This window comes from Oncorhynchus gorbuscha, linkage group LG14 (assembly GCF_021184085.1).
Source record: "Oncorhynchus gorbuscha isolate QuinsamMale2020 ecotype Even-year linkage group LG14, OgorEven_v1.0, whole genome shotgun sequence".
Classification (NCBI taxonomy): Eukaryota; Metazoa; Chordata; class Actinopteri; order Salmoniformes; family Salmonidae; genus Oncorhynchus; species Oncorhynchus gorbuscha.
Window position 1 is genome coordinate 22,010,441 of NC_060186.1, and position 27,141 is coordinate 22,037,581.

At 43.3% G+C, this 27,141-nt stretch overlaps 2 protein-coding genes across 7 annotated transcripts in view; one reads left to right on the plus strand and one right to left on the minus strand.

Annotated features, from left to right (window-relative positions):
• Positions 1–15,201, plus strand: part of snx9b (sorting nexin 9b) — a 28,694-nt gene extending 13,493 nt beyond the window's left edge. Inside the window, exons 5-20 of one of the 5 annotated variants that reach the window (XM_046297470.1) lie at positions 3,922–3,999; positions 6,718–6,895; positions 7,343–7,378; positions 7,971–8,094; positions 8,389–8,473; positions 8,624–8,749; positions 8,950–9,067; positions 9,249–9,379; positions 9,515–9,618; positions 9,708–9,811; positions 9,897–9,974; positions 10,101–10,177; positions 12,533–12,622; positions 12,890–13,004; positions 13,210–13,301; positions 13,631–15,201. In XM_046297470.1, coding sequence (XP_046153426.1) covers positions 3,922–3,999; positions 6,718–6,895; positions 7,343–7,378; positions 7,971–8,094; positions 8,389–8,473; positions 8,624–8,749; positions 8,950–9,067; positions 9,249–9,379; positions 9,515–9,618; positions 9,708–9,811; positions 9,897–9,974; positions 10,101–10,177; positions 12,533–12,622; positions 12,890–13,004; positions 13,210–13,301; positions 13,631–13,678 — 1,584 coding nt within the window. In that variant the 3' untranslated portion in view covers positions 13,679–15,201. Of the gene's footprint in view, positions 1–3,921; positions 4,000–6,717; positions 6,896–7,342; positions 7,379–7,970; positions 8,095–8,385; positions 8,474–8,623; positions 8,750–8,949; positions 9,068–9,248; positions 9,380–9,514; positions 9,619–9,707; positions 9,812–9,896; positions 9,975–10,100; positions 10,178–12,532; positions 12,623–12,889; positions 13,005–13,209; positions 13,302–13,630 lie in introns of all 5 variants that reach the window. The other 4 variants (XM_046297466.1, XM_046297467.1, XM_046297468.1 and 1 more) reach the window with 4 other exon arrangements.
• Positions 1–27,141, minus strand: part of LOC123994629 (metabotropic glutamate receptor 8-like) — a 1,038,970-nt gene that overhangs the window by 655,031 nt on the left and 356,798 nt on the right. The window lies entirely within an intron of this gene.

The window sequence follows — 27,141 nt, forward strand, 5'->3', positions numbered from 1 at the left end:
ATGCCACCGTGAAATTCGAGGCATTATCATGTGCTTGTCAAATTGTGAATGAGAGACTATTGTGGTGTGTACAGCCTGCACAAAAAGCCTGCGCACAAAAACAACAACGCAGAGCTCATGCCTTTCAAGCAACTTTTTTCAAATCATCATTCGTCTAATCATATATATAGCCCAACGTTTGTAGAACAACTAAAATTACATTAATAACTCTATATTAAGCATATAGGAGTACCTATTTTTTTTTTAAACACAGAATAGGCACATGTGCGCACTCCCTCAAATCGTTTGGAGAAAATATTTATATTTTATTCAGCTTTGTTCAATTGTATTCTTCATACTATAAAATAATGCCACGGAATTATAATCAAATCTTGTCTGCTAAATGAACTAGTGTCGCCCACATCAGGACCTAGAATAAGGACAACTCGGAGTATGCTATTCTATTCTTCTGAAAGAGACTACATTTTCTTCATATCATGCTTCTTTAGAACTGTCTAAAATGAATAATGGATTTATTGTGTAGGTGTAGGCTATATTACATGGATTTATTGTACTTTTTAAAATGGCTTGTAGGCTATGTGTGAAAGCCAGGAGATGCTAAATGTGTTTGTTAATTAACGGTCAATTACTGTGAGACCGACAGTTATTTGCTTGACAATCACCAGCTGACCAAATGTTGTGACCGCCACAACCCCAGGTGTGCCCAATGTTCCCTCAATTGTTTGAGCAAATTTCAGGTATGCCGAGTGCAAACTTGAAGTTGTTCAAATCCTGTTCAAATTCCAGTGCGCGTTTACTGTGAACACTAAGTCTGTACCCGCTTTAAGTTAACAGTGGCCATGGCTATTTCATCATGATGTAGGCCTACCAGAGTGGCATAGCATCAAAATCATTGGAGAAAATGCATCCCATAACATTTTAACATGGAAATAATTCAGCCTACAGTAGCAGCCACTGTGTGGTGTTCAATGTAGGCCTACATTCCGTGAGACTTTTGGAGAAGAAAAAAAGCATGCATGGCTTGACATTAACCTGTTAATCCACTTGTCCTTCAGACTAGGTGACTGAAAGTGTTGTGGAATGCAAGAAACCACTTGACAAAATAAAATGCATTGTTATTACAGAGAATCAGACAAATTATGCTACCCTCTGCCTATTGGTTTCTTAGCTTATTCAAGACTGTCTCAAAATACAACACTACCTGTTTATGACAAAAAAAAGCTCTTTACTTTACTCGCTTTTCAAAGATGTCTAGAAATGTACATATTTTGTGCTCTTGTAGGAAGCAATCACTCCCCTATTGCTGACTACAAATGATCTATAACTGGGCTAATAGCTCAGTAACTAGCAAAGGATATGAACAAACTGTGCACACGTGGCTGCATGCAGCTCTCACTTTGATCTCAAAACAAGCGCATCAACTCACGACCACTCATGCTGTAAACACAGTCCAGTTCAAAGTAAATGGTACAGATCCATATACAGTGAATTACTGCCTTATTCTAAAGTGGATTCAATTGGTGAGGGGGAAAAACAATCTACACACAATACCCCATAATGACAAAGCAGAAACAGGTTTTTAGAAATGTTTGCAAATTAAACTGAAGTATCACTTTTACTTCCATTCGTCTCTACAGATCCTCTCAAGCTCTGTCAGGTTGGATGGGGAGCATTGCTGCACAGCTATTTGCAGGTCTCTCCAGAGATGTTAGGTCGGGTTCAAGTCCGGGCTCTGGCTGGGCCACTCAAGGACATTCAGAGACTTGTCCCGAAGCCACTCCTGCATTGTCTTGGCTATGTGCTTAGGGTCATTGTCCTTTTGGAAGTTGATCCTTCTCCCCAGTCTGAGGTCCTGAGCATCCTGGAGCAGGTTTTCATCAAGGATCTCTCAGTACTTAGCTCCTTTCAGCTTTCTCAATCCTGACTAATCTCCCACTCCCTGCCGCTGAAAAACATCCCCACAGCATAATGCTGCCACCACCGTGCTTCACCATAGGGATGGTTTTGGCCAGGTGATGAGCAGTGCCTGGCTGTAATGTGATGCTTGTTATTCAGGCCAAATAGTTCAATCTTGGTTTCATCAGAACAGAGAATCTTGTTTCTCATTGTTCGAGAGTCCTTTTGGGGCCTTTTGGCAAACTCCATTTGGCCGAGCGTCTTGGTGGAAAATGCTTTATTCAATCAATTTTAGAATAAGGCTGTAACGTAAGAACATTTGAAAAGTTAATATGATCACACCAGTAATAGATTTGATGTTGTATTACTTGTGAAGCACAGCTGAGTAAGCATTTAAATAATTCGCTTTTTATTTTTATTTGACTGGGCTGATGGTGCCTGCATCTGATGGTCAGTCTCAGCAGAGGGAGAGAGCAGCAGACTGAGGGTCCACTTCTCAACATCCCTCCACTGACCAAAAAGTCACACTGTCTTCCAGCTGATGGCGAAACTTGAGTCGCACCGCATTATTTCTGCCTCATCCACAGATTCATGTTGTTACTATGAACAGAGAAAGTGAAATATTCCTCGATATTTAAAAGATAAGACCCAAGCTGTTAATAATAATAATGCAATCCTATAGATACACTTTCCTACTCGTTCATTACTGCTGCAGTGCTTGTTGTAGCGCTGAGTGGAAATAGGAAGAATGCGCATTTTATGGCTTATAAAAGTGTTGAATACAAAGTGCTGAGTAAAAGAACAAACAGCAGCTCTTTGGTGTATTTGTTGACAGTCTCTCCTGTCATGGTTTTAAACGTTTTGAAATATCACAGTATCAATTTTACTGTAGATTTATTTTATGCCTGTTACATTACTGTAGACACGGTCATCTGAGCCATCCGATTGGCCAGCGGTAGACCTATAGTGCACTTGATATGCTCTCTGGCCCGCTGGAAAGGCTGAGTTTGTACCTTCAGACACATGAAATGGTTCAGAATGGCAACAGTTCGCCTACCTGGAAGCTAAATCGGGTGCATCTATCGCCAACAGCCTGAGACGAATACAAAACAAAAGAGGAAAACGAGGCTTTATCGTTGTTGTTTTTTTACAGAAATGTTTGGCGATCGACTAGAAATGCCTTGGAGATCGACCAGTCAATCGCGATCGACCGGTTGGTGACCACTGCTCTAGAAAGTGAAGTTTAATCTTGTGCTTCTCTGTGGGCTGGTATTTCTGCGCGGCAGTCCCGGAGGAGCTGCGTGGCAATCTTGGGCTACTGTGCACACGCATGCAGCTTAGAGGGAACATTGGGTGTGTGTATATATATATGCAAAAAAATACATGTTTTAAAATTTCGACCAATCGATTGTTTGAAAGAACAGACTACTTCCGGTCGACAATAAAAAATATAAAAAATTCAATTATGTTGTTGTCGGCGACAGCCCTATTTGTTACCCATCTACCAAACCTATTATTTCACGCATAGTGAATCCATGTAACTTTTTATGTGATTTGTTAAGCCAAATTTGACTCCTGAACTAATTTAGGCTTGCCTAAACAAAGGGACTGAACACTTATGCAACAACTATATTTTAGTTATTACATTTTGTATTCAGAATATATATTTTTTTTTATCCACTTTGTCATTACAGAGTATTTTGTGTATATTATTGACAAAATATGACAATTAAATCCCTTTTAATGCCACTATGTAACACAATAAATCCAAGAGGTCTGAATACTTTTACAAGGCACTGTATGCTAGATGCAAGCTATTTATTTTTCTTGGAAAATGGGATAGCTATACAACTGTGAAGACATGGTACCCCTATATAAGTTAGAGGGGAGTCAATAACAGAACACCTAATTACTGTCTCATCAAATATTCCTACTTCACTGTGGCCCCTGCTTGGGGTCCGTGTTGCCCAGGTTACCCTTCACTCGCAGGCGCTTTGTGATGATGTCACCTTCTCTCCCCTCAAGGTGGATGTTGGGGCCTGTAGTCCTCAGCCGGACACCCCCGACACCCAGGCCCCCCCTTCCTCCTCTTCCCCTGATGAGGTAACCAGCACCGAGCGGTGGTCAGGGCCCCGTCCCCCACCTCCCATCTCAAATCCCACCACTCCCACCCCCCTGCAACCTCCCCCCACACCCCCAGCTCAGCCTGCAAGAGCATGATCTTACATTGTACCACCCCCACCCTCTCCTACACCCCACTCCCTAAACCAGGGTCCACTTAATTTCTGTCCATCAAACTACAACTGACCTGGAGCCAGTTGATAAGGGTAACTGTTAACTGGAACCTCCAAATCAGAGGCCGAATCAAGCCTACCGACCCCCCCCCACACCTCCAGACATGCATCCCATCACAGATGAATAAAATTGATCAGCACATCTCTGATACAACATGTACCGCTATGGATCAATGTTTCTTATTACCAGCACTAAACACCAAACGAATGATCTCAACATTCACGGTTCCCTATAACCAATCAATTATTACAGTGATCAGTGGACAAGCTCTCCCACCAGGCAAGAGCCAGCAATCATTTGTCTCAATTTTACCATTGTTTTTATATGTTGTAAACAAATTGTTGGACAATTCAGCAGAATAAGTCAAAACTCCTGCAGTTTGTTCTGTGGTAACACACTACAGCTGTTATGAGCCTGTGTTCCCCACCACTGTGGTCCTCTGATGTACTCTCTCTCCCTCTGTTTGTTTTGTGGCTTACTGTAAGTAGCCTATAATGGAGATGTTTGGTCAGCAACTTCCTATCCAAACGTGCACACATACACACACATCCACACAGGGCTCTCCAACCCTGTTCCTGGAGCGCTACCATCCTGTAGGTTTTTTGCTCCAACTCTAATCTAGCGCACCTGATTCTAATAATTCGCTAGTTGATGAGATGAATCAGGTCAGTTACAACTGGGGTTGGGGTGAAAACCTAGAAGGGTAGCGCTCCAGGAACAGCCCTGATCTACACACACATGCTTCCGGCATGGCCAACGTCTGCCCCATACGCATGGCATGCAGTTGTCCTGTCGATTTGTCTTGATGCAAAATTCTTTTATAGTCTCAGTGAATGAATGACTGTAGAACGCATGAGATGTGTGTCTGTTCTGCTTGTGTTGTCCTTCAACACATGTAGTCCTCCAGCCATGGAAATGACTGGGAGAAAGTCTTACAGTGACGTGCTGCATCCTGCCGTGCCTTGGCATGATCTGAATGGTACAGTGCAGTGCGTCACAATGCTGGACTTGAATACGAGGCATGAATTTCTCAATTATTTAGATAAGCGTGAGAGTGGCATTGTGCGCTAGAGACGTTTTTGCATAATTTTGTGTGACTTGAGGAAAGACGCTGTACCTGCAAGTCCAGGGTTCAACTTCCATACCATTCAACACACAGTCACACGTGAGTGTGTTGCCTGACTCTGTATTTTGAGTGGGATGTGTGGGGAGGGAGTCTGCCAGGTAAGGGTTGGAGTGAGAACAGCATCTTTTCTTCCTTGTTTCATGTTTTATGTCCATTTTTCCCAAGCAGTCTTACAGTGGGGCAAAAAAGTATTTAGTCAGCCACCAATTGTGCAAGTTCTCCCACTTAAAAAGATGAGAGGCCTGTAATGTTCATCATAGGTACACTTCAACTATGACAGACAATGAGAGAAGAAATCCAGAAAATCACATTTGTAGGATTTTTAATGAATTTATTTGCAAATTATGGTGGAAAATAAGTATTTGGTCACCTACAATCAAGCAAGATTTCTGGCTCTCACAGACCTGTAATTTCTTCTTTAAGAGGCTCCTTGGTCCTCCACTCATTGACCTATATTAATGGCACCTGTTTGAACTTGTTATCAGTATAAAAGACACAATACATTTTTTTTAAAGAGCAATTATTAGGAAATGGAAGACATACAAGACCACTGATAAACTCCCTCGATCTGGGGCTCCACGCAAGATCTCACCCGTGGGGTCAAAATGATCACAAGAACGGTGAGCAAAAATCCCAGAACCACACGGGGGGACCTAGTGAATGACCTGCAGAGAGCTGGGACCAAAGTAACAAAGCCTACCATCAGCAAGTGCATTGAAGATGAAACGTGGCTGGGTCTTTCAGCATGACAATGATCCCAAACACACCGCCCGGGCAATGAAGTAGTGGCTTCGTAAGAAGCATTTCAAGGTCCTGGAGTGGCCTAGCCAGTCTCCAGATCTCAACCACATAGAAAATCTTTGGAGGGAGTTGAAAGTCCGTGTTGCCCAGCAACAGCCCCAAAACATCACTGCTCTAGAGGAGATCTGCATGGAGGAATGGCCAAAATACCAGCAACAGTGTGTGAAAACCTTGTGAAGACTTACAGAAAACGTTTGGCCTCTGTCATTGCCAACAAAGGGTATATAACAAAGTATTGAGATAAACTTTTGTTATTGACCAAATACTTATTTTACACCATAATTTGAAAATAAATTCATTAAAAATCCTACAATGTGATTTTCTGGATTGTTTTTCCTCCTTTTTGTCTGTCATAGTTGAAGTGTACCTATGATGAAAATTACAGGCCTCTCATCTTTTTAAGTGGGAGAACTTGCACAATTGGTGGCTGACTAAATACTTTTTTGCACCACTGTATATTTAAATTTCTATCAAGTCAAGTTATATACCCTGTAATTTCTTTCCCTGACAAGTCATTTAAAACCAGTATTGGTTGATTGTTAAAAAGGCTGTCCTCTACCCCTACCTATTTTTCTCTCTCCTCTCTCTCGCTCCTCTAGGCGAGTAACGGTAAAGACCCGTGGTCGGTATGGAACCAGGACACCACGGGAGATTCCTCCAACAACTGGGCGGCCCAGCCAGAGGGCACCATTACAGGCACCATTACAGGCAAGAGTGCTGCCCCTGACCCCTGGGGCTCCACAGCACAGAGCCATCCTCAGGCCTACCAGGGCCCAGGTAAGAGTCACTGTTCTAGAGGAACTAAAGGGCAATGAGGGCCCCTTTATGGACCTCAACACTTTGGTAATAATTTGCTCGTAATACTGTAGGGAAGACCTACTTTAGCAAGTTTCTGGCAAAAGACTTGCAGAAATGTCTCCAGAAATTATTTTCCCCCCTTGTTATACCTCTTTTTAGGAACTTTATCCATTGTTAATATCTATGTTTTGGGTTTTAAGAATATAGCCTTTGGCATACATGAAGGGTGGTGTTTTGCAATGCATTTTCTAGGTGTGGTCTTAAACAGGGGACGTTGTTGTCATCGATAGTTATGAGATCACTTGCCTTTGCAGAGTTTTTGCTGGCTTTGGTTTTTCACTTCCCGTTTTAAAACTATATTCTGAATTAAGACGTGACTGACTGAATGAACGAAATAACAAGTGCCTCTTCTTTTTCCTTCCAAAGATATCTATCCATATCCCTACCTTATTGACTGGTCAGGTATCCCACCATGCATTGCCTGCTGGGAGGGTTTCCCTGTTTGTGCGAGTGACTGTTTCTTGTTTTAAGAAAATGTCTGGCATGTGTATAACCAGTAAATGTACATTATTTTCTCTATTGCAGGCATGTGTTTGCATTGTGTGTATTTTCTCCCAAGAAAGCTATTCACAGTATTTATAGCTTAACACTTAATTGGTTGGTTTTGAGGATGTATCTAACTGATTATCTAGACTGATATAATAGGTTTGTTGTTGCTGTTTGGATACATACTGTACAGTATATTTACAATTTTTCTCTCAAAACATAGCACGGGGTAGTGCAGTGCAGTGGTCTTCAAACCTCTCATTGGGCACCCAAGATTTTCCCTGAAGTACCTCACCTAATTCTCTCATCAAGGGCTTAATGATTAGTGATTGGAATCAGGTGTGCTAGCTCTGGAGTAAGAATGTCTGGGGGTCCTGGAGGAGAGGTTTGAAACCCACTGGTCTAGTGCATGTTCTCTGATCTCGGTTTTAGGCTTTTTATGCTGTATGATCTCTCTTCCATGTATTTGGTTACTAAGGATGTGTGTGTGTGTGTGTGTGTGGGGTAGGAGCGGAGGACGATGAGTGGGACGATGAGTGGGATGATGTGAAGTCGAACTCCGAGTCTGGAGATGGAGGGGCCATCCAGAGAGGAGGGGCTACTGGCTCCTCCATGAAGATCTCCCTCAACAAGTAAGACAGCTGACTACTACTCCAAACCATCACACTGAATCCACAAACACTAGCCATGACCTGAAGACCACTTTTACCCAAATTTTACCCACGGTAAACATAAACATTGAGTCAATATACAGAGTTTGTCCATCTTAGTTTGCGGTTTAGAATCTGAGACGTTTGGCGGAGGATAGTTGGCCCAACTCTGTTAAACCATTGCCGTTGAATTTCCAGACTGTCAAGTGTCCCTTTCTACCTAACCACTGACACTTAACCCCTGACCTTTACCCCTGTGTGTTCCTCTTTGAGCAGGTTCCCCGGGTTCTCCAAGTCTGGTCCTGAGCTGTTCCTCCTCTGCAAGCAACCACCCAAGGGAAAGGAGAAGATAACCATCTATGTGAGTTGGTGGAGGACCTTCATCAGGACTGGACATTGAATGGAGTGTGGTTGGCTGTGTTGTTTAGCAATTTTTTGTACTGTAGTCTTTTCAAATTGATGTAGGATTTATCTTGTAGGATTTAGTAGGGTTGTCTCTGCTCCGTCTCAGATGGGGGAGGTTGGTCCAGTGTGGTCCTATCCAGAGGCTCAGCTGGACTGTGTCGTAGCCGACCCTAAGAAGGGCACCAAGATGTACGGCCTGAAGAGCTACATCGAGTACCATGTCATACCCAACGTAAGTGTCTGTGGGACCACTACTAGTATCAATGTGAATGGTCATTAATGTTTCTGGCTCGATCATTTCTAGGGACAGATACATTGTCCAAATGCCTGATAACGAGCTGTCTCAGATAAAAGCTGCAGTTGCCGAAAGCCAATATTATGCCAACCCATTGGCATTATAGTGCATGTTAACTTTGTGTGATTGGTTTGCAGACCACAAACAGACCTGTCAATCACAGATACAAGCACTTTGATTGGCTGTATGAGAGGCTACTGGACAAGTTTGGTTCAGCCATCCCCATCCCCTCTCTACCGGACAAGCAGGTCACAGGTGAGAGACTGACCTGCTAACCTCTCCTCTTCTCTCCTCCACTGAGAAACCCTCTGTCTATCCTATAGGAGAGGAGTTCACTTAATGTAGGAAGGTATATGTGGAGCCTGGGGTGCTCCTTTCAATGCACACCGCTTATATCTGCTCTCTCTCCCTTTCTCCCTCCCTCCCTCTCTGCCAGGGCGTTTTGAGGAGGAGTTTATCAAGATGAGGATGGAGAGGTTGCAGGGCTGGATGACCAGGATGTGTCGGCACCCTGTGGTCTCCAACAGTGACGTCTTCCAACTCTTCCTGACCTACAAGGACGAGAAGGTACAGTAGGAGTCTTCCTCATCTTCCTCCCCCAGGAACAGCAGAGGGGTACAGTATCAGACTGGACATGGAGCTCTGACTGTACAGGACTGGTAGTGACACTGAGGATTGGCTATTGAGCACTGTGTGTTGCAGGACTGGAAAACAGGGAAGAGAAAAGCAGAGAAAGACGAGGATGGGGGTGTGATGATCTTCTCCTCCATAGAGCCTGAAGCCCCCGACCTGGACCCCATCCAAGTGTGAGTGACATCACACCACTCTGCAGCAGACATACACAATATGAAATGTTATGGGGTGTTTTTCTTCATTTGTTTCCATTGCGTAACAGGGAGCAGAAGTGTGATCAGTTCAGTCGTTTCACCAAAGCTATGGATGATGGTGTGAAGGATCTACTCACAGTGGGCCAGGAGCACTGGAAGAGATGCACAGGACGTATGTATGCACTACATAAACTCTACATAGCAGCTATGCAGGCTACATAGTTATAACACATGACCGAATATGTGTATGTCCTCAGCTTTGCCCAAAGAGTACCAGAGGATTGGCAAGGCCTTCCAGAACCTCTCGACTGTCTTCACCAGCAGTGGATACCAAGGTAGGCCTGCTTGGCCAGACATTTACCCCACTACATGGGATATATATGGATCTCTGTATGTTTTAGTTTGTTCAATATAAGTGTTGTTGCGTATAATATTTAAAAAACAGGTTCTTGTATCTGCAGGAGAGGCCACCCTCACCGATGCCATGACTTCAGCAGGAAAGACCTATGAGGAGATAGCTCAGATGGTGGCTGAGCAGGTACAGTACCAGTACAGACGTGTCATAACCTGCAGATCTCTCTCTTAACCCTATATCTCCTCTGGGTTCAAATAAATTATCAGAATGTGTGGTTATTTTCAGTGTCAGAATTTAATTTCCATGTTATTTTATTTGATCATTTAAAAACAAGATACTGTTAGGTTCTGAACAAACGGATGACTAGGAAAAATCTGCAAAGACTATGCATGATTACACAAGCACATATGTTTATAACCCTACTAGGCAGGGTCAACTCCTTACACGTCTAGACAGCCAATACATCTCTGTCGCCAGGCAGGAGCTTAATTGGTTTCTCTCACTGGTGTAGTCATGGTCCTTCCTGATGCTAGAACCTTGGTGGGTGTGGAAGTGTGTGTGTGAGATAGGACTGTTGTGGTGGGCCCTTCTGGCCCCCCTCCCAGAGGTTTCTTCTCACTTCATCTGTTGACTTAACCTCGAGCCGAATTCCGCTCCTCTCTAGTTTCGCAGCTGGCCTGCCCTAACAGAGACTAACTACACTGTTGCCCTTTACCTCCCTCCTTAGGACATACACCAGATTCCTATCCACCCTTCATTGACCCCAACATATACATTCCTTGTATATGTAAAGTATCAATACGTTTTAGTATAGTAAAAGTATATTTCAAGCTAGAATCCAACAATATGCATAGAAAATTATTTAATTGATTAAGAATCATTGAGGATGAGCACAAATGTCTGTGACTTATTTCCATTGTGGTCCTCTTTCATGATAGTGTTTGGCATAATGTGGCACGATAAAAAAAATATACATCTAAATTTGGCAGGTCAATTTGGTTACTTAATCATAAGAACACAAAAACATCCATTTTACACACTATACACAAAGGAACTAGGAGGGATGGCTCGCACAAGCACACTATCCATTAACTAGGATTTCACCTTCCTTCTAATGCTACTCAGAGAGGGAATCGTTTTAACACAGACAGATTATTCTACTCAGAGGCTGCCGAAGAGTCTCCTGTTGAGAGTGTAGTTGCTCAAGGGCTGTAAATATGTGTATTAATATTTGAAAGGGAATGTGTGCTATACGTCAGATGTAGCCTTGGTTTTTTTTTTGTCTCAGTTGTTGATGCCTTGGAATCCAAAATAAGCCTTTGAGGGAATGTATGCTAGTCTACGTTGAGGAGCAGCTTTGGGCGAGTGGGGGCAACTTCCTGTTGCTCTGTGTACTTCCTTTAGCCCCAAAGGCCTTGCGCTCTATTCCCGTTCCTTTGGTCTCTCTCTTTTTTTTCTTCATCGCCCCAAGCTGCTCCTGTCTGATGTCACTTCCTGGATGTCTGCGTGCGTTTCCTGTGACCTCACAGTGTCTGTTTTATATCCTTGTTCTGACCTTCTTCTGACCCTTTCACTAAGCATCCTGTGTGTGAGGTGTGTGTTATCTGCAGGGAAGAGGTCAAGACTTGTATGATTACTCCATGACATTCATTTAAGGCCACCAGCACTAAATTTAAGGCCACCAGAGCAAAATATGTTCTCTATGTTCCTCTGACAATTCAGTTGAACATAATGTTTGAATATCAGGTCTCTGATTTATGTCCATGACGGTGTAGTGTGGTTTGTAAAGAAATCAAAGCCCCACCCTGTTTTTGATGTTGTCGCAGCAGCGTCGACAAGGAGGACTCATCTGGTAAGCATGTGTTGCTCCAGTCCAGAGGTTTCTGTCCTTGGTCCAGACTCTGTTTGACTTCTTTTTGACCTTTTGACCTCCACCAATCATTAGCATTAGCTGTGTAGTTCCAGTCCTGGGTAGTTACTAGCACTCAGACACAGTGCTGTCTATATATACGTGTGTGTGTGTGTGTGTGTGTGTGTGTGTGTGTGTGTGTGTGTGTGTGTGTGTGTGTGTGTGTGTGTGTGTGTGTGTGTGTGTGTGTGTGTGTGTGTGTGTGTGTGTGTGTGTGTGTGTGTGTGTGTGTGTGTGTGTGTGTGTGAGTTCCACATTATAGTAAACCTACAGTTCCCTACCTTGGTTCTCTGGTAATGTTTGGATGGATGTGTTATGGATCTCTTCCATGACCAAACACGCCTTTGTGGATGTCGTTTTCCCTACATGGTCCTTTATTATCTATGTTTTTGGTCATATTTCTATCGTTTTTAAGTGGTTTCCTGTTTTTTGCTATTTGAGACATTGCTACTACATTTCTTTCTGAAGATGTCACAGTTGTGTTATTGTACTCATCTTGTTCATTGGCTTTTCTGGCTCAGTACCAAAAGTGTAATGTGAATTGGCTTTTGCTCTGTTTGCAGAGGATATTGGGTTGTGCGGCTGTGTGTGTGATTTGATATCTAATTGTCCATGTTCTCTCCCTGTAGCCCAGGAAAGACCTGCACTTCCTCATGGAGAACAACAATGAGTACAAAGGCCTTCTGGGATGTTTCCCTGACACCATTGGAGTACACAAGGTAGGCTCCTACAGGGGGGAGGGAGAGCGAGAGAGAGAGAGAAATTGGTATTCACATGATACTGAGCCTAGGGCAGAGGAGAGCGAGCAAGAGAATAACAACCATATGAAAATAACATTGCTAAAAGAACAAAACCATTTTATTTTGGTTAGGACCTACAGTGTCTTTGCTATTAATGTAGATCCCTGTTTAATCCAGTATAGCTGTAAAGTTGAATCCCTAGGATTTTGTGTAAAGCTCAAGACTGCTCTGTCTTTTCACTGTTAGGCGGCCATAGAGAAGGTGAAGGAGGGAGACCGGCTGGTGGCAGCTAGCAAGATCACCCCTCAGGACAAAGTGACCATGGCTAAACGTGTTAGCACCATGTCATATGCACTACAAGGTAAGGCTACTGGTCTAATGCTAAACGTGTTAGCACCATGTCATATGCACTACAAGGTAAGGCTACTGGTCTAATTCTAAATGTGTTAGCGATGGTTAAATGTGCTAGCACAAAGTACTGTAAGCCTATGGCGTATAAAGAGATGGTTCCATCATCTATACTAAATCACGTGACAGTGGATTTCCTGTTTTCCCCCCGCCCACAGCTGAGATGAACCACTTCCATAGCAACCGTATCTACGACTACAACAGGGTGATGCAGCTGTACCTGGAGGAGCAAGTGAAGTTCTACGAGACGGTAAGAACACAATTTTAAAATGTCAGTAGCTTCTTTTTCTCAAATAGAAAACCTAGGAGTTCTTTGCCTGAATGACAGTGGATCTAAAGCAAATGAGTATTGCTAGCATTGAAATTATATTAATGAATGGGTCATTTCCACATGCTCACATGCAATTGTCTCTGACCCTGGTCACAAGGTCTGCTATGAGAGGGACTGCTATGAATAGATGCATCTGTACATGCAAATAGTAGTCCATCAACAATGCTTCAATCTGATGAATATTTTTATTTAGGTATTCAGCACATGGCTTTCAATGGGATTTTTCTCTTTATTCCTGGTTTGGGCAGATTGCTGAGAAGCTGAAGCAAGCACACAGTCAATTCACCACCATGTAAACCTGCCTCCTAAGACTGAAAATGCAAGAAACGGCTTAACACCCAAGAGATCTCTCTTTTTCTATTTCTCACTCTGTTGCTTTTTCCCTTTGCACAATTTCATTTCCTGCAGTCGTTAGCTAATGATGCTAATGTAATCCGTTTTAAACAGTCTAGGAACTGTTTAGGAAGAGGTGTAGACAGTCGAAACCCAGATGGGTGGATTGCAGCAGTGCCTGATGCACAGTGGGTGCCACATACAGCACCAAACAGCCCAGTCCCACAGGAAACAACACTGACTTCTTCCTGTGTCTCAGGTCAGGGTAACATGACAAACCATCAGGCCCTCATTGAACATATTGCACAGTTAAGCATTGCCCTCACTGCCTCAGTGATTCACTCAAAATGCAGAGGTCAAAGAGCAGCTCTCTTCCCCTGGCAAAGAGGATACTGTTTGCATTTCCTTGTTTGACTGAATCCATGGGCTAGTCATGTGGAACTGACTTCCTCAGTTCCACATTATAGTAAACCTACAGTTCCCTACCTTGGTTCTCTGGTAATGTTTGGATGGATGTGTTATGGATCTCTCCCATGACCAAGCACGCCTTTGTGGATGTTGTTTTTTGCTCCATGGTTCTTTACTATCCCCTGGTCATCTTTTGGACCTTACCCCAGCATCACAGCATTTCAACAGAAATTGTGTTTATGATTGAAACACACTCACAGTTCAGAGTAGAGATGTTGCATTATGCCTTGTCAGTTAAGTTCCAGCAGGTATGAGAGAGAGTGTGTCACCACGCCCCTTGCTTGTGAGTGTGTCTGAACACTGCTGGCAGTGCCCCGCCTCTTCCTTCACTCACTTCCTCGATCTCTAACAGGAAGCTCGGCCCTTTCCTGCCACTGTGCCTTGTTGACGTTCTGTAGAAAATAGAACTGCATGCTTCGCTAATTCCCCCCTGACTCATTTTTTTTATTTTTTTTTTACTATTCACATCTTTCCAAAAACATGGAGTTCTGCTTTTCTCCCTTCTGGAAGGACAAATCCTGGTGGGGAATGTTAGAGGTTATGCAATGGGAGCCTACTCCTCGTCCATGGAAGCCAAACATCAGCGAGCCAATGCTTCTCCCAAAGCCAGTGCCAAACATGGTGGCTGGGTCCCAATACTCGTAAATTGCTCCCTTGTTTTCTTTCCTTCAAAAACAGCTGAGCGGTTTCACAATATTGCTTTCACCTATCAAATCCTTACATAGCAGTGGTTAGTAAGGAAATGTGTTAAGACAATTGGGACACAGCCTTTATCCAGGTGTCTATGACAGCTCTTCTCTGCCTCACTCCACTTAATACCGCAGTGCAATCTTCCATCATTATTTAATCTCCCCCTTTCTATTCTCGTCACATAAATACAAATAAATCTATATTCTATCTGATGCATGTGCTTTTTGGTTGTTGAGGTATTATTTTATGTATAGAAATATCTGCGATACGTTGTCACCCAGAAAGAGGAGAAATTAAGTTTGATTTAATAAAAATGATTTGTACTCTCCGTGTACACGTTTGCATTTCTTTGAGTGTGTTTGTGGCAGTGAGTGTGAGTCATGTCTTGTTCTGCCGGACTTGTGTATTTGGGACGACACCCACCCACCCACACACTCATATACACACACAGCCGGCCCCGTCTGAAAATTCTGTAGAGATGGATAGGAATGAAAATGAGTTGGTCTATAAGCAGAGCGGAGCGTCAAAGAGTGTGTTTGTGCTGATTATGAGGGTGGAATGAAAGAGGTCTTTCACCCTGTACTCTGCCTGCACCCAGCTATGACTGAAATCAGGTGCAGCTGGGTCTCTATCTCTACACCCAGAAAGAGTTAAATATTTCACTCTATAAAGAGTTAAATACACTATATATACAGAAGTATGTGGACACCTCTTAAAATGTGTGGATGTGGCTGTTTCAGCCACACTCGTTGCTGACGGGTGTTCAAAATCGACTACACAGCCATGGAATCTCCATAAACAAACATTGGCAGTAGAATGGCCTTACTGAAGAGCTTAGTGACTTTCAACGTGGCAGTGTTGGATGCCACCTTTCCAACAAGTCAGGTTGTCAAATTTCTGCCCTGTTAGAGCTGCCCCGGTCTACTGTAAGTACTGTTATTGTGAAGTGGAAATGTCTAAGAGCAACAACGGCTCAGATGTGAAGTGGTAAGCCATACAAGCTCACAAAATGGGACCACCGAGTGCTGTAGTGCATACAAAACTGTCTGTCCTCGGTTGCAACACTCACTACCGAGTTCCAAACTGCCTTTGGAAGCAAGGTCGGCACAATAACTGTTCATCGGGACTTCATGAAATGGGTTTCTATGACCGAGCAGCCGCACGCACACAAGACCGGTAGCGATTTTGGCATGTAAATCTTGATGGGGGAAAATAAATAAAAGAGGGATGCATCCTAGCAAAGCCACTACACAACACAACACTAAACAATACATAAATTGCACTATAACAGTGACAAACAATGCCCACAAACTGTTAGGGCCTACATAAAGCTTTCCCAACCAACAGCAGTCCCAACACCTTACCACTGCTACACCTGGCTATCAGCAGAGCCTTGTCTGGCAGTGAAAAAAAGGTTTATTCAGCCTCATTTACTGCCTTTAAAAAGAACATAGCTGATATGGCTGACTTGCTTAAACAAATGTGGTTTCTACTGACAATTGAGATGTACAAACTATGATATAAGGTGACGACAAGCAGATGAGGCAATCTGTAATTTCGATTAAGACATTGAGCGAGCTACAGTAGGACGGACATAGTCAATATAACTATTTGTTTTGCACTATTGAAATGTACAGCACCACAATTCAGAACATGGGCCATTCTTATAGTGTTCTCCCTGTACACCAAGTCAGAAGAACCGTAGGATAAATAAAGGGGGCATATAAGCAGACAATGAAAGCTCTTACAATATTCGATGATTACAGTTCTCTAAAACAGGTTAAATGCTACATGTAGACCACCAAGTCAGAACAGTAGGCAAAATTTAAGAGGGGTATATGGACCAAATGATTAGTGTGAGGCACATGGGGTACTAACATCTTACTACACAACATACACTTAGTATTACTTTCTTAGCTACAGTATGCATATGTCCCTGGCGTATTACATAATTTATGCAGGAGCATACAATACATTTTTGGACTCACCTTGTTGTGCTGTGCTCACTTGAACAGGAAGGTGGCACGTCCTTCATGGGCATATTTTGTCATCAAAGTCTGTCATTCTCTGGATTTATGGTGCTTTCAAAACAACTGGGAACTCTGGGGGGGGGACAAGTTCAAATTGTGATCACGTCATTGATCTTCAGATCATAGCTGTAGAAAGAGACTAGATTTACAGTTCCGAGTTGGATGACCGTTCAAAATGTATTTTCCAATGCATTTATTCCTGACTTCCCAGTTGTTTTCGCAGTTCCAAGTTAAGTTGTTTAGACCACGGCACAAATTATGTTTCATTGACAGCATGGCCATGTGAATGTTTTATCATTTTAAACTTGCAAAAAAGCCCCTTAATCCCAGATTAGGGACCACACAGCCATTCCACTTAATAGCAGGCTAGTGATTGGTTTGCAAAGCTTGCAGTTAGCCACTGTCACTGATTCCTTCCAAACCACTCATTGTTGAATTTGGGATTTCTAACTTGTTGTGTAATGTTTATGGCCGATGAGCACCAATACGTTTAATCTATCATTTCTCTTCATTATTTCTCTTAATATGACAATAATTAAAAAGGATTTGCCAGTAGATTGTCGACTTGATTCATGATGATGACTGCTAGCTAAGATTTTGAAAGTATGATGTTGACAGCCCAGTCAATTCCTGCCAGTCTGCACAGCGCGATATCAACCCAGAACATATTGGACTGCTTTTTCTCTACCACATCTCTGGATTCCTACCACAAGCTCTGAACCTTTACACCGGATCATCGCAGCAAGCTAGCTGCTATCTGAGTGTCTACTCCTGGCTAACGTCTCTGTCCGGAAGCAAGCACCAGTTATCTTGGAGCTAGCCTTGAGCTAGGCCCATCTCCTGGCTAGCTGAAGAGGTCCATCAGCCAATTTTGGGGGTTACAATACCTATTTTGCCAATTGGCCTGGACCCTTTTACTGCCGACACGGAGTGCCAACGATCCATCACAACTGGTGTGCCGATGTAACCTTCCGAGGGGGTCCACCGAAGGCCCTTCTGCTAGCCTGCTAGCTCCGGCCCGCTAGCTGTCTGAATTGCCGTGTCTCCAGCTCGCCTAGCTACTCACTGGACGCTATGATCACTCAGCTACGCATGCCTCTCCCTAATGTCAATATGTCTTGTCCATTGCTGTTTTGGCTAGTGATTATTGTGTTATTTCGATGTAGAGCCTCCAGCCCTGCTCAATATGCCTTAGCTAGCCCTTTTGTTCCACTCCCCACTCATGTGGTGACCTCACCTGGCTTAAATGGTGCCTTGAGAGGCAAAACCTCTCTCATCGCCACTCAATGCCTAGGTTTACCTCCACTGTATTGATATCCTACCATACCCTTATCTGTACATTATTCCTTGAATCTATTCTGCTCCTTTTACTCTCTGTTCTGAACGCACTAGACAACTAGTTCTTATAGCCTTTATCCATACCCTTATCCTACTCCTTCTCTGTTCCTCTGGTGATATAGAGGTTAACCCAGGCCCTGCAGCACCTATCTCCACTCCCATTCCCCATGTGCTCTCATTTGTTGACTTCTGTAACTATAAAAGCCTTGGTTTCATGCATGTTAACATCACAAGCCTTCTCCCTAAGTTTGTTTTATTCACTGCTTTAGCACACTCCGCCAACCCAGATGTCCTAGCCATATCTGAATCCTGGTTTAGGAAGGCCACCAAAAATCCTGAAATTTCCATCCCCAACTACAACATTTTCCGACAAGATAGAACTGCCAAGGTGGACCGAGTGCCTGCAGAGTTCTGTTATACTATCCAGGTCTGTTCCCAAACAATTCGGGCTTCTACTTTTAAAAATCCTTTCCAGAAACAAGCCTCTCACTGTTGCCGCTTGTTATAGACCCCCTTCAGCCCCCAGCTGTGACCTGGACACCATATGTGAATTGATTGATTGCCCCCCATCTATCTTCAGAGCTTGTGCTGCTAGGTGACCTAAACTGGGATATGCTTAACACCCCGGCCGTCCTACAATCTATGCTCGATGCCCTCAATCTCACACAAATTATCAAGGAATTTACCAGGTACAACCCTAAATCCGTAACCATGGGCACCCTCTTAGATATCATCCTGACCAACTTGCCCTCTAAATACACCTCTGCTGTCTTCAACCAGGATCTCAGTGATCATTGCCTCATTGTAAAACTGACTATCCTACCGATCCTTGACTTCGGCGATGTCATTTACAAAATAGCGTCCAACACTACTCAGCAAACTGGATGTAGTCTATCACACTGCCATCTGTTTTGTCACCAAAACCCCATATACTACCCACCACTGCGACCTGTATGCTCTCGTTGGTTGGCCCTCACTACATATTCGTCGCCAAACCCACTGGCTCCAGGGCATCTGTAAGTCTATCCTAGGCAAAACCCCGCCTTATCTCAGCTCACTGGTCACCATAGCAACACCCACCCATAGCACGCGCTCCAGCAGGTATATTTCACTGGTCACCCCCAAAGTCAACACTTACTTTGCCCGCCTTTCCTTCCAGTTCTCTGCTACCAATGACTGGAACTAATTGTAAAAATCACTGAAGCTGGAGACTTATATCTCCCTCTCTAACTTTAAGCATCAGCTGTCAGAGCAGCTTACCGATCACTGTACCTGTACACAGCCTATCTGTAAATAGCACACCCAACTACCTCATCCCCATATTGTTACTTATCCTCTTGCTCTTTTGCACCCCAGTATCTCTACTTGCACATCATCATCTTGTCTAAATGAGAATTTATTCTCAACTGGCCTACCTGGTTAAATAAAGGTGAAATACAAATAAATAAAACATGATCAGTCTAATCAAAGCTGCTGTACATATAACTTAATTTGATGTCATTTTATCTGTGGCCAATGACCTTGAGGTTTCTTGGATGGGCACTTCTAATGTAACTCTATGGCAGGACCCAAGGGACTAGAATTTTCTAGTTCTTGTGGGGCGGCAGGTAGCCTAGTGTTTAGAGCGTTGGGACAGAAACTGTAAGGTTGCTGGATCGAATCCCCGAGCTGACAAGGTAAAAATATGTCGTTCTGCCCTTGAACAAGGCAGTTAACCCACTGTTCCCCGGTAGGCCATCATTGTAAATAAGAATGTGTTCTTCACTGACTTGCCTAGTTAAATAAAGGTTGCATTACCATTAGACTTGGCAGTGACATAGTGTCCTCATGAGTGACAGAACACTGAGCTAGGCTGAAACACCTGCATTTTGGAGTTGCCTTACTACTCAAGAAAACAAAAAAGAGACCGTGTTTGTATGAGGCTTTATTAGTAACATGCCCCCCCCCCCAAAAAAAAAATAATAATAATTGTTTTTGTAAAAATGTTGGCCTCAAAACAGGTTTCCAGCGTTTCAACTGCACAAGACTAAGATCACCATGCCAAGCGTCAGCTGGAGTCCGACGAATCTGGGTTTGACAAATGCCAGGAGAACGCTACCTGCCCAAATGCATAGTGCCAACTGTAATGTTTGGTGAAGGAGGAATAATGGTCTGGGGCTGTTTTTCATGGTTAGGTTTAGGCCCGTTACTTCCAGTGAAGGGAAATCTTAACGCTACAGCATACAATGACATAATAGATGATTCTGTGGTTCCAACTTTGTGGCAACAGTTTGGGGAAGGCCCTTTCCAGTTTCAGCATGACAAAGCCCCTGTGTTCAAAGCGAGCTCCATACAGAAATGGTTTGTCGCAAATCGGTGTGGAAGATCTTGACTGGCTTTCACAGATCCATGACCTTAACCCCATTAAACACTTTTGGGATGAATTGGAACACGGACTGCTTATCACCCAACACCAGCGCCACTCCTCACTAATGCTCTTGATGCTGAATGGAAGCAAGTCCCTGCAGCAATGTGGAAAGCCTTCCCAGAAGAGTGGAGGCTGTTATAGCAGCAAATGGGGGACCAACTCCCATGTTAGTGCCCATGAATTTGGAATGAGATGTTCGACAAGTAGGTGTCCACATACTTTTGGTCATGTAGTGTATCTCAATCCACACACACAAATAGGTAAATATCTCAATCTGCACACAAGCAGTAAACACCCACACTTCCTTGTGTTTGAACGCTAACTGCAGTTTAAGAACTGCGGCAGTTAGCCTAGTGGTTAATAGTGTTGGGCCAATAACCAAAAGTTTGCTGGTTTGAATCCCCAAGCCGACAAGGTGAAAAATCTGTCTGTGCCCGTGAGTAAGGTACTTAACCCTAATTGCTCCTTTAAGTCAGTCTGGTTAAGAGCTAAAATGTAAGAACGTTATATTTACATTAATCTGAGTTTTGTGTTTTTCTAGTTGGGATTCAGTCCTTAGTCTTCACACTAACACACATTGCAGTTTAAACAGTGTCTTTTCTCTTCTATATATTATGTATGGTATAATATATAGCATTTTATGTAATGTATAGTATATTGTCCACCTGCCTGTGGATCTATAGGAGGGAAGTTCCCCTTCATCCCTCCAGCAATAGGCTGTTAGTTTGGCACAGTCATGTTATTATAGTACAGGACTGTGGAATCTATGTAACTCCAGCCATCTTCTAGACAGGTCAACACACACACAAAGGACTTCTCGACGTGTGCCACACCTTCCATTCAATACTTTTTTTCTCAGAGTTCACTGGACAATATCTGTTGCTGTGTCTGTATTGGTCAGAAGACTTTAGTACAACATGCCACAGTATCCAGGACTGAGCTTCTCACTGAGCACAGGTGGCTGGTGGCACCTTCATTTGGGAGGATGGACTCAGTAATGGTTGGAACGGAATAAATGGAATGGTATCAAACATGTAGTTTCCATGTGTTTGATAATATTCCATTCACTCTATTCCAGACATTATTATGAGCCGTCCTCGCCTCACCAGCCTCCTGTGCCTGTCAGGCTTATTGGTGGCATGGCCACATATCCAAATTTAAACATTATGCAAAAATATATCCACACACATTCAAAAATATGTGCACACACTGAAAATCCATCTCCAGACCGGTGAGTAAGGTTTACAGCACATTTCACTGTAAAGTGTGGAGCATGTACGTCTGGTGATGTCATCAGATCAGACGAGCCATTATGGAGCCTGACCGTCATCATGGCCATGCAGTGGTTTCTCAGGGCGACATGCGTGGGCGGAAGGTACGTGGGCGGATCATCATACTGACTTTCCTTAGAGAGTAGTAGTCCGAGTCCTTCCAGGAATACCACACGATTCCGTCTGGTCCTAGAGGGTTCTTCCCCTTGGGGGAATACCGGCCTCCCTGTGGGGTCACAAACACAGTCAGAGTCAGTGGTCAGGGAGGAATACCAGTGACCAGATACCTATAGGTCTGTAAATATCTGTCAAGCACTTTGTGACAACTGCTGATGTAAAAAGGGGATTATAAAAAAACATTTGATTGTTTGATTGGTTATGAATATACTTTTGATTACCATTAGACACATACCTCTATCAAACATTCACATACCATTCACATTCTATCTGACAAGGTCATTTATTGTGCAGTGTGTGTGTGTCTGTATGGTGAGGTTGTTACTCTGTAGTAGACTCCGTTGAGGTTGGCGTAGAAGCACTGGTTGTACCACCAGCCTCCGTGGGATATCTCAGCACAGATGTTGCCAGTGTCGGGGGTGCTGAAGCCCTGCTTGTCATGGTACCAGCTGAATGAGTCCTCCGTCGTCCCACTGAACCCAGACACATGGAGACAGTACTGGCTGTCCTCCCCATCCACACTGTATGGAGACACACACACGCACACGGACAAGCAGAAGTTAAGATACTACCCAAAAGAGAATGTCTAGGTCATTCCAAATTCCATTAACAGTGTGTGTTTTCATTCAAATAAAAATTGAAAATCTGCAGAAAATTACCATTTTGAAATGTCCAACTTCTGCAAAAATGTTAACCTTGGGGTTGAGTGGGTTTTCACAAGTTTTCACCATTGTTGTTAAGCCCTGGTTATTTTGTTGCTTTGGACAAGTAATTTTACTTATTTAATGCGATTAGTGATTAATTAAGGTTAATCAGGTTTAAGGTCTACCCTGAAATGTGAACTGGACTCTCGTTTTAAAATGGTAAAACTATTTATTTTGAAAAAGGAACATTGAACATTAATAGTCAAATTATAGTGTAGAAGCAGGTGAGATGATTCCACCCGTTTTTTGGGGATGTTTTGTGTTGGAAAATTGAGTACATTGAGTATAACATGTCAACCCTGTTACTCATTATAGGCTAGAAATGTTTTAACACGTTAAAATATTGTTGTTAAGCTTGCATTCAATTACCCCTCCCTGTTCCACACAACAAGCTTCCATTCCCCCTGTCACATGGGGAGTTACGGCTGATAAAGATTCAATTGTCAACCCTTTTACTGTCAACCCAGTCCCTTTTACTGTCAACCCAGTCCCTTTTACTGTCAACCCAGTCCCTTTTACAGTCAACCCAGTCCCTTTTACAGTCAACCCAGTCCCTTTTACAGTCAACCCAGTCCCTTTTACTGTCAACCCAGTCCCTTTTACTGTCAACCCAGTCCCTTTTACTGTCAACCCAGTCCCTTTTACAGTCATCCCAGTCCCTTTTACAGTCAACCCAGTCCCTTTTACTGTCAACCCAGTCCCTTTTACTGTCAACCCAGTCCCCTTTACAGTCAACCCAGTCCCTTTTACAGTCAACCCAGTCCCTTTTACAGTCAACCCAGTCCCTTTTACAGTCAACCCAGTCCCTTTTACTGTCAACCCAGTCCCTTTTACTGTCAACCCAGTCCCTTTTACTGTCAACCCAGTCCCTTTTACAGTCATCCCAGTCCCTTTTACAGTCAACCCAGTCCCTTTTACTGTCAACCCAGTCCCTTTTACTGTCAACCCAGTCCCTTTTACTGTCAACCCAGTCCCTTTTACTGTCAACCCCAGTCCCTTTTACAGTCAACCCAGTCCCTTTTACTGTCAACCCAGTCCCTTTTACTGTCAACCCAGTCCCTTTTACTGTCAACCCAGTCCCTTTTACAGTCCAGTAATTTGTCTTAATTTAACCTCTTGAAGTTGGAAATGTTTTCTTATTGACAATGTTCAAATTACACTACCCATCACACTACCCAAAAGGCACTCTATTGGTAGAATGTTTGTGTGTGATGTGACTGCATGCCTAGGCGTGTTTGTATCTAACCCCCACCTGAAGCTCTGGGAGAGGGCGTGTTTGTCTCTAAACCCCACCTGAAGCTCTGGTAGAGGGCGTGTTTGTCTCTAAACCCCACCTGAAGCTCTGGTAGAGGGCGTGTTAGTCTCTTAACACCACCTGAAGCTTTGGGAGAGGGCGTGTTTGTCTCTTACCCCCACCTGAAGCTCTGGTAGAGGGCGTGTTTGTCTCTAACCCCCACCTGAAGCTCTAGGAGAGGGCATGTTTGTCTCTAACCCCACCTGAAGCTCTAGGAGAGGGCGTGTTTGTATCTAACCCCACCTGAAGCTCTAGGAGAGGGTGTGTTTGTATCTAACCCCACCTGAAGCTCTAGGAGAGGGTGTGTTTGTCTCTAACCCCCACCTGAAGCTCTCGTAGAGGGCGTGTTTGTCTCTAACCTCCACCTGAAGCTCTAGGAGAGGGCGTGTTTGTCTCTAACCCCACCTGAAGCTCTAGGAGAGGGCGTGTTTGTATCTAACCCCACCTGAAGCTCTAGGAGAGGGCGTGTTTGTCTCTAACCCCCACCTGAAGCTCTCGTAGAGGGCGTGTTTGTCTCTTACCCCCACCTGAAGCTCTCGTAGAGGGCGTCTTTGTATCTAACCCCCACCTGAAGCTCTGGTAGAGGGCGTGTTTGTCTCTAACCCCCACCTGAAGCTCTGGTAGAGGCCGTGTTTGTCTCTAACCCCCACTTGAAGCTGTGGTAGAGGGCGTGTTTGTCTCTAACCCCCACCTGAAGCTCTGGTAGAGGGCGTGTTTGTGCTTGTTGCTCCAGTCCTCTAGGTCAATCCTGAGGCTATAGTCTCCCTGGCTGGTCAGGTCATGGATGTGGTCGTTACCCAGCCAGAACTCAGAATGCATATCACCAAACCCGTCCTTATACTCCCTCCAGCTCCGGTCAAAGGTCACAGAGCCATCCACACGCCGCTGGAGCATCGTCCAGCCACCACCTGGGAGAAGGAGAGGATACGTATACATTAAATATGACATACACTACCAGTCAAAAGTTTTAGAACACCTACTTATTCAAGAGATTTCTTTATTTTTACTATTTTCTACATTGTCGAATAATAGTGAAGACATCAAAACTATGAAATAACACATATGGAATCATGTAATAACCAAAAAAGTGTTAACCAAATCTAAATATATTTTATATTTGAGATTCTTCAAATAGCCACCCTTTGCCTTGGTGACAGCTTTGCACACTCTTGGCATTGGTAGTGTACAAGTTATGTAAACACACATTATGAGGATATGTTATTGACTGATCAAACTGGTTCTTCAAACCACAAACCAACTCTGTTCATGTGTGACACTTGTGAGTGTATATAACCCTCACCCTCTGTCTCCATGTCACAGTAAACCTCGACAGGCATAACCCCCAGTGAAGGCACCACTGTGTACAGACCAGAGCGCCTCACACCGTTATAGTAGATAGACGCACAATCTATAGGACAGTTCCTCACATGCTGTACCTCTGGCGGACAGAGAAAACACAGAGTGTTTCATCAGTATTTGACACAAACTTAAAAATGCAGTATTTGAGCGAGATGAACAGTGGGATATTGGACTCAGAGAATACTTTTAAAGAGGTTTGTCACCCCCTACTGGTAAATTGTAGACCTTGGCTACAATGAATTGTAGATATGTTAAATAAGTCCAAAATAAGGCAATAATAATTTATTTATATATATATATATATATATATATATATATATATATATATATATATATATATATATATATATATATATATATATATATGATAGTGTGTGTGTGTGTTTATCAATAATGGGTGTCTATGTACCTGGATGCAGGGCCTCCTCTGAACTCATCTGAGGGCTGGTACCGACAATGTTGATCATACAGCCAGGGTTCCTCCGTACACTCTCTACCAGCCGAGACAGGTTATGGATCTGGGCCTAGAGAGACAGACGACAAGCTCTCAACATGTTTGAAAAATGTACTTCGATTATTACATTACTGGTACTATAAGATGTGTACTGTACTGTGTACCTGAAGGTCGTAGATGAGGGTCCCTTGTAAGTGCACTAGTGTGGTGGCCTCGGCATAGTGAGTCTCCAATTCATGGAAACGATGCTCCAAGGATGAGTTAATACGGGTCTTCTCCTCGCTCTGATATATATACAAACGCACACACATTAAGACAACATTGCATGGATATGTACACAGCAAAGAATAAACTCCACAGCTGGCCATTTCAAAAGCCATGCAAGTAAAGGAACAATGCTTGAAAGTGTTGATTGTTCGAAATATCTGGGTTTGAGGATATATTCTGAATGATCTTTTGAAAAGCACATTATTATTATATTCGAAAAACAATTAACTATAAGCTTAGATTACTACACAGATCTAATAATTGTTTTACTTAATCCATTAGAAAGACCTTAGTAACTCAACTGCTGCTTCCTATAATAGACTATGGTGACATCATCTATAAAAACACAACCACGACCTTACTTTATGAATGAGATGTAATTGATATCAATCTTTGAAGATTGATTCCTGGATGCCATTATAAGGCACATCATTGCACAATGTGTGAATCACTAAATGGTCTGTCACTGTCTAACAGAAGACAACTGCATTGGTACCAATTTCTTTCTAAATGTATCTATTTAAATCTCTCTGTATCAGTGGAGGCTGCGGAGGAGGAGGACAGCTCATAATGTCTGGAACGGAGTGAATGGAATGATACCATTCCACATATTCCCCTCCAGCCACTATCACGAGCCCATCTTCCCCACTGAAGGTGCCACCAACCTCCTGTGCCCTGTATATACTCACTTTACAACACACACACACTGCTCCTCTCAAAAACAGTAGCAATCACACATTCGACAGGTATATCATGAGGTTGGAGTAAGATCTTTCAGATACAAAGCCCCGATTTACTGAAATAATTTACATACAGAAATCAGGACATTACAATCACACAGGGAATTTAAGAAAGGCCTTTTTCGAATGTTAAGAACAAACTGTGTTTTTAAGTAATAGAAACATCACCATGTGAAGATGTTTGTAAATATGTATCTATGTATTATAGGTACTTGGTTGTAGTAGTA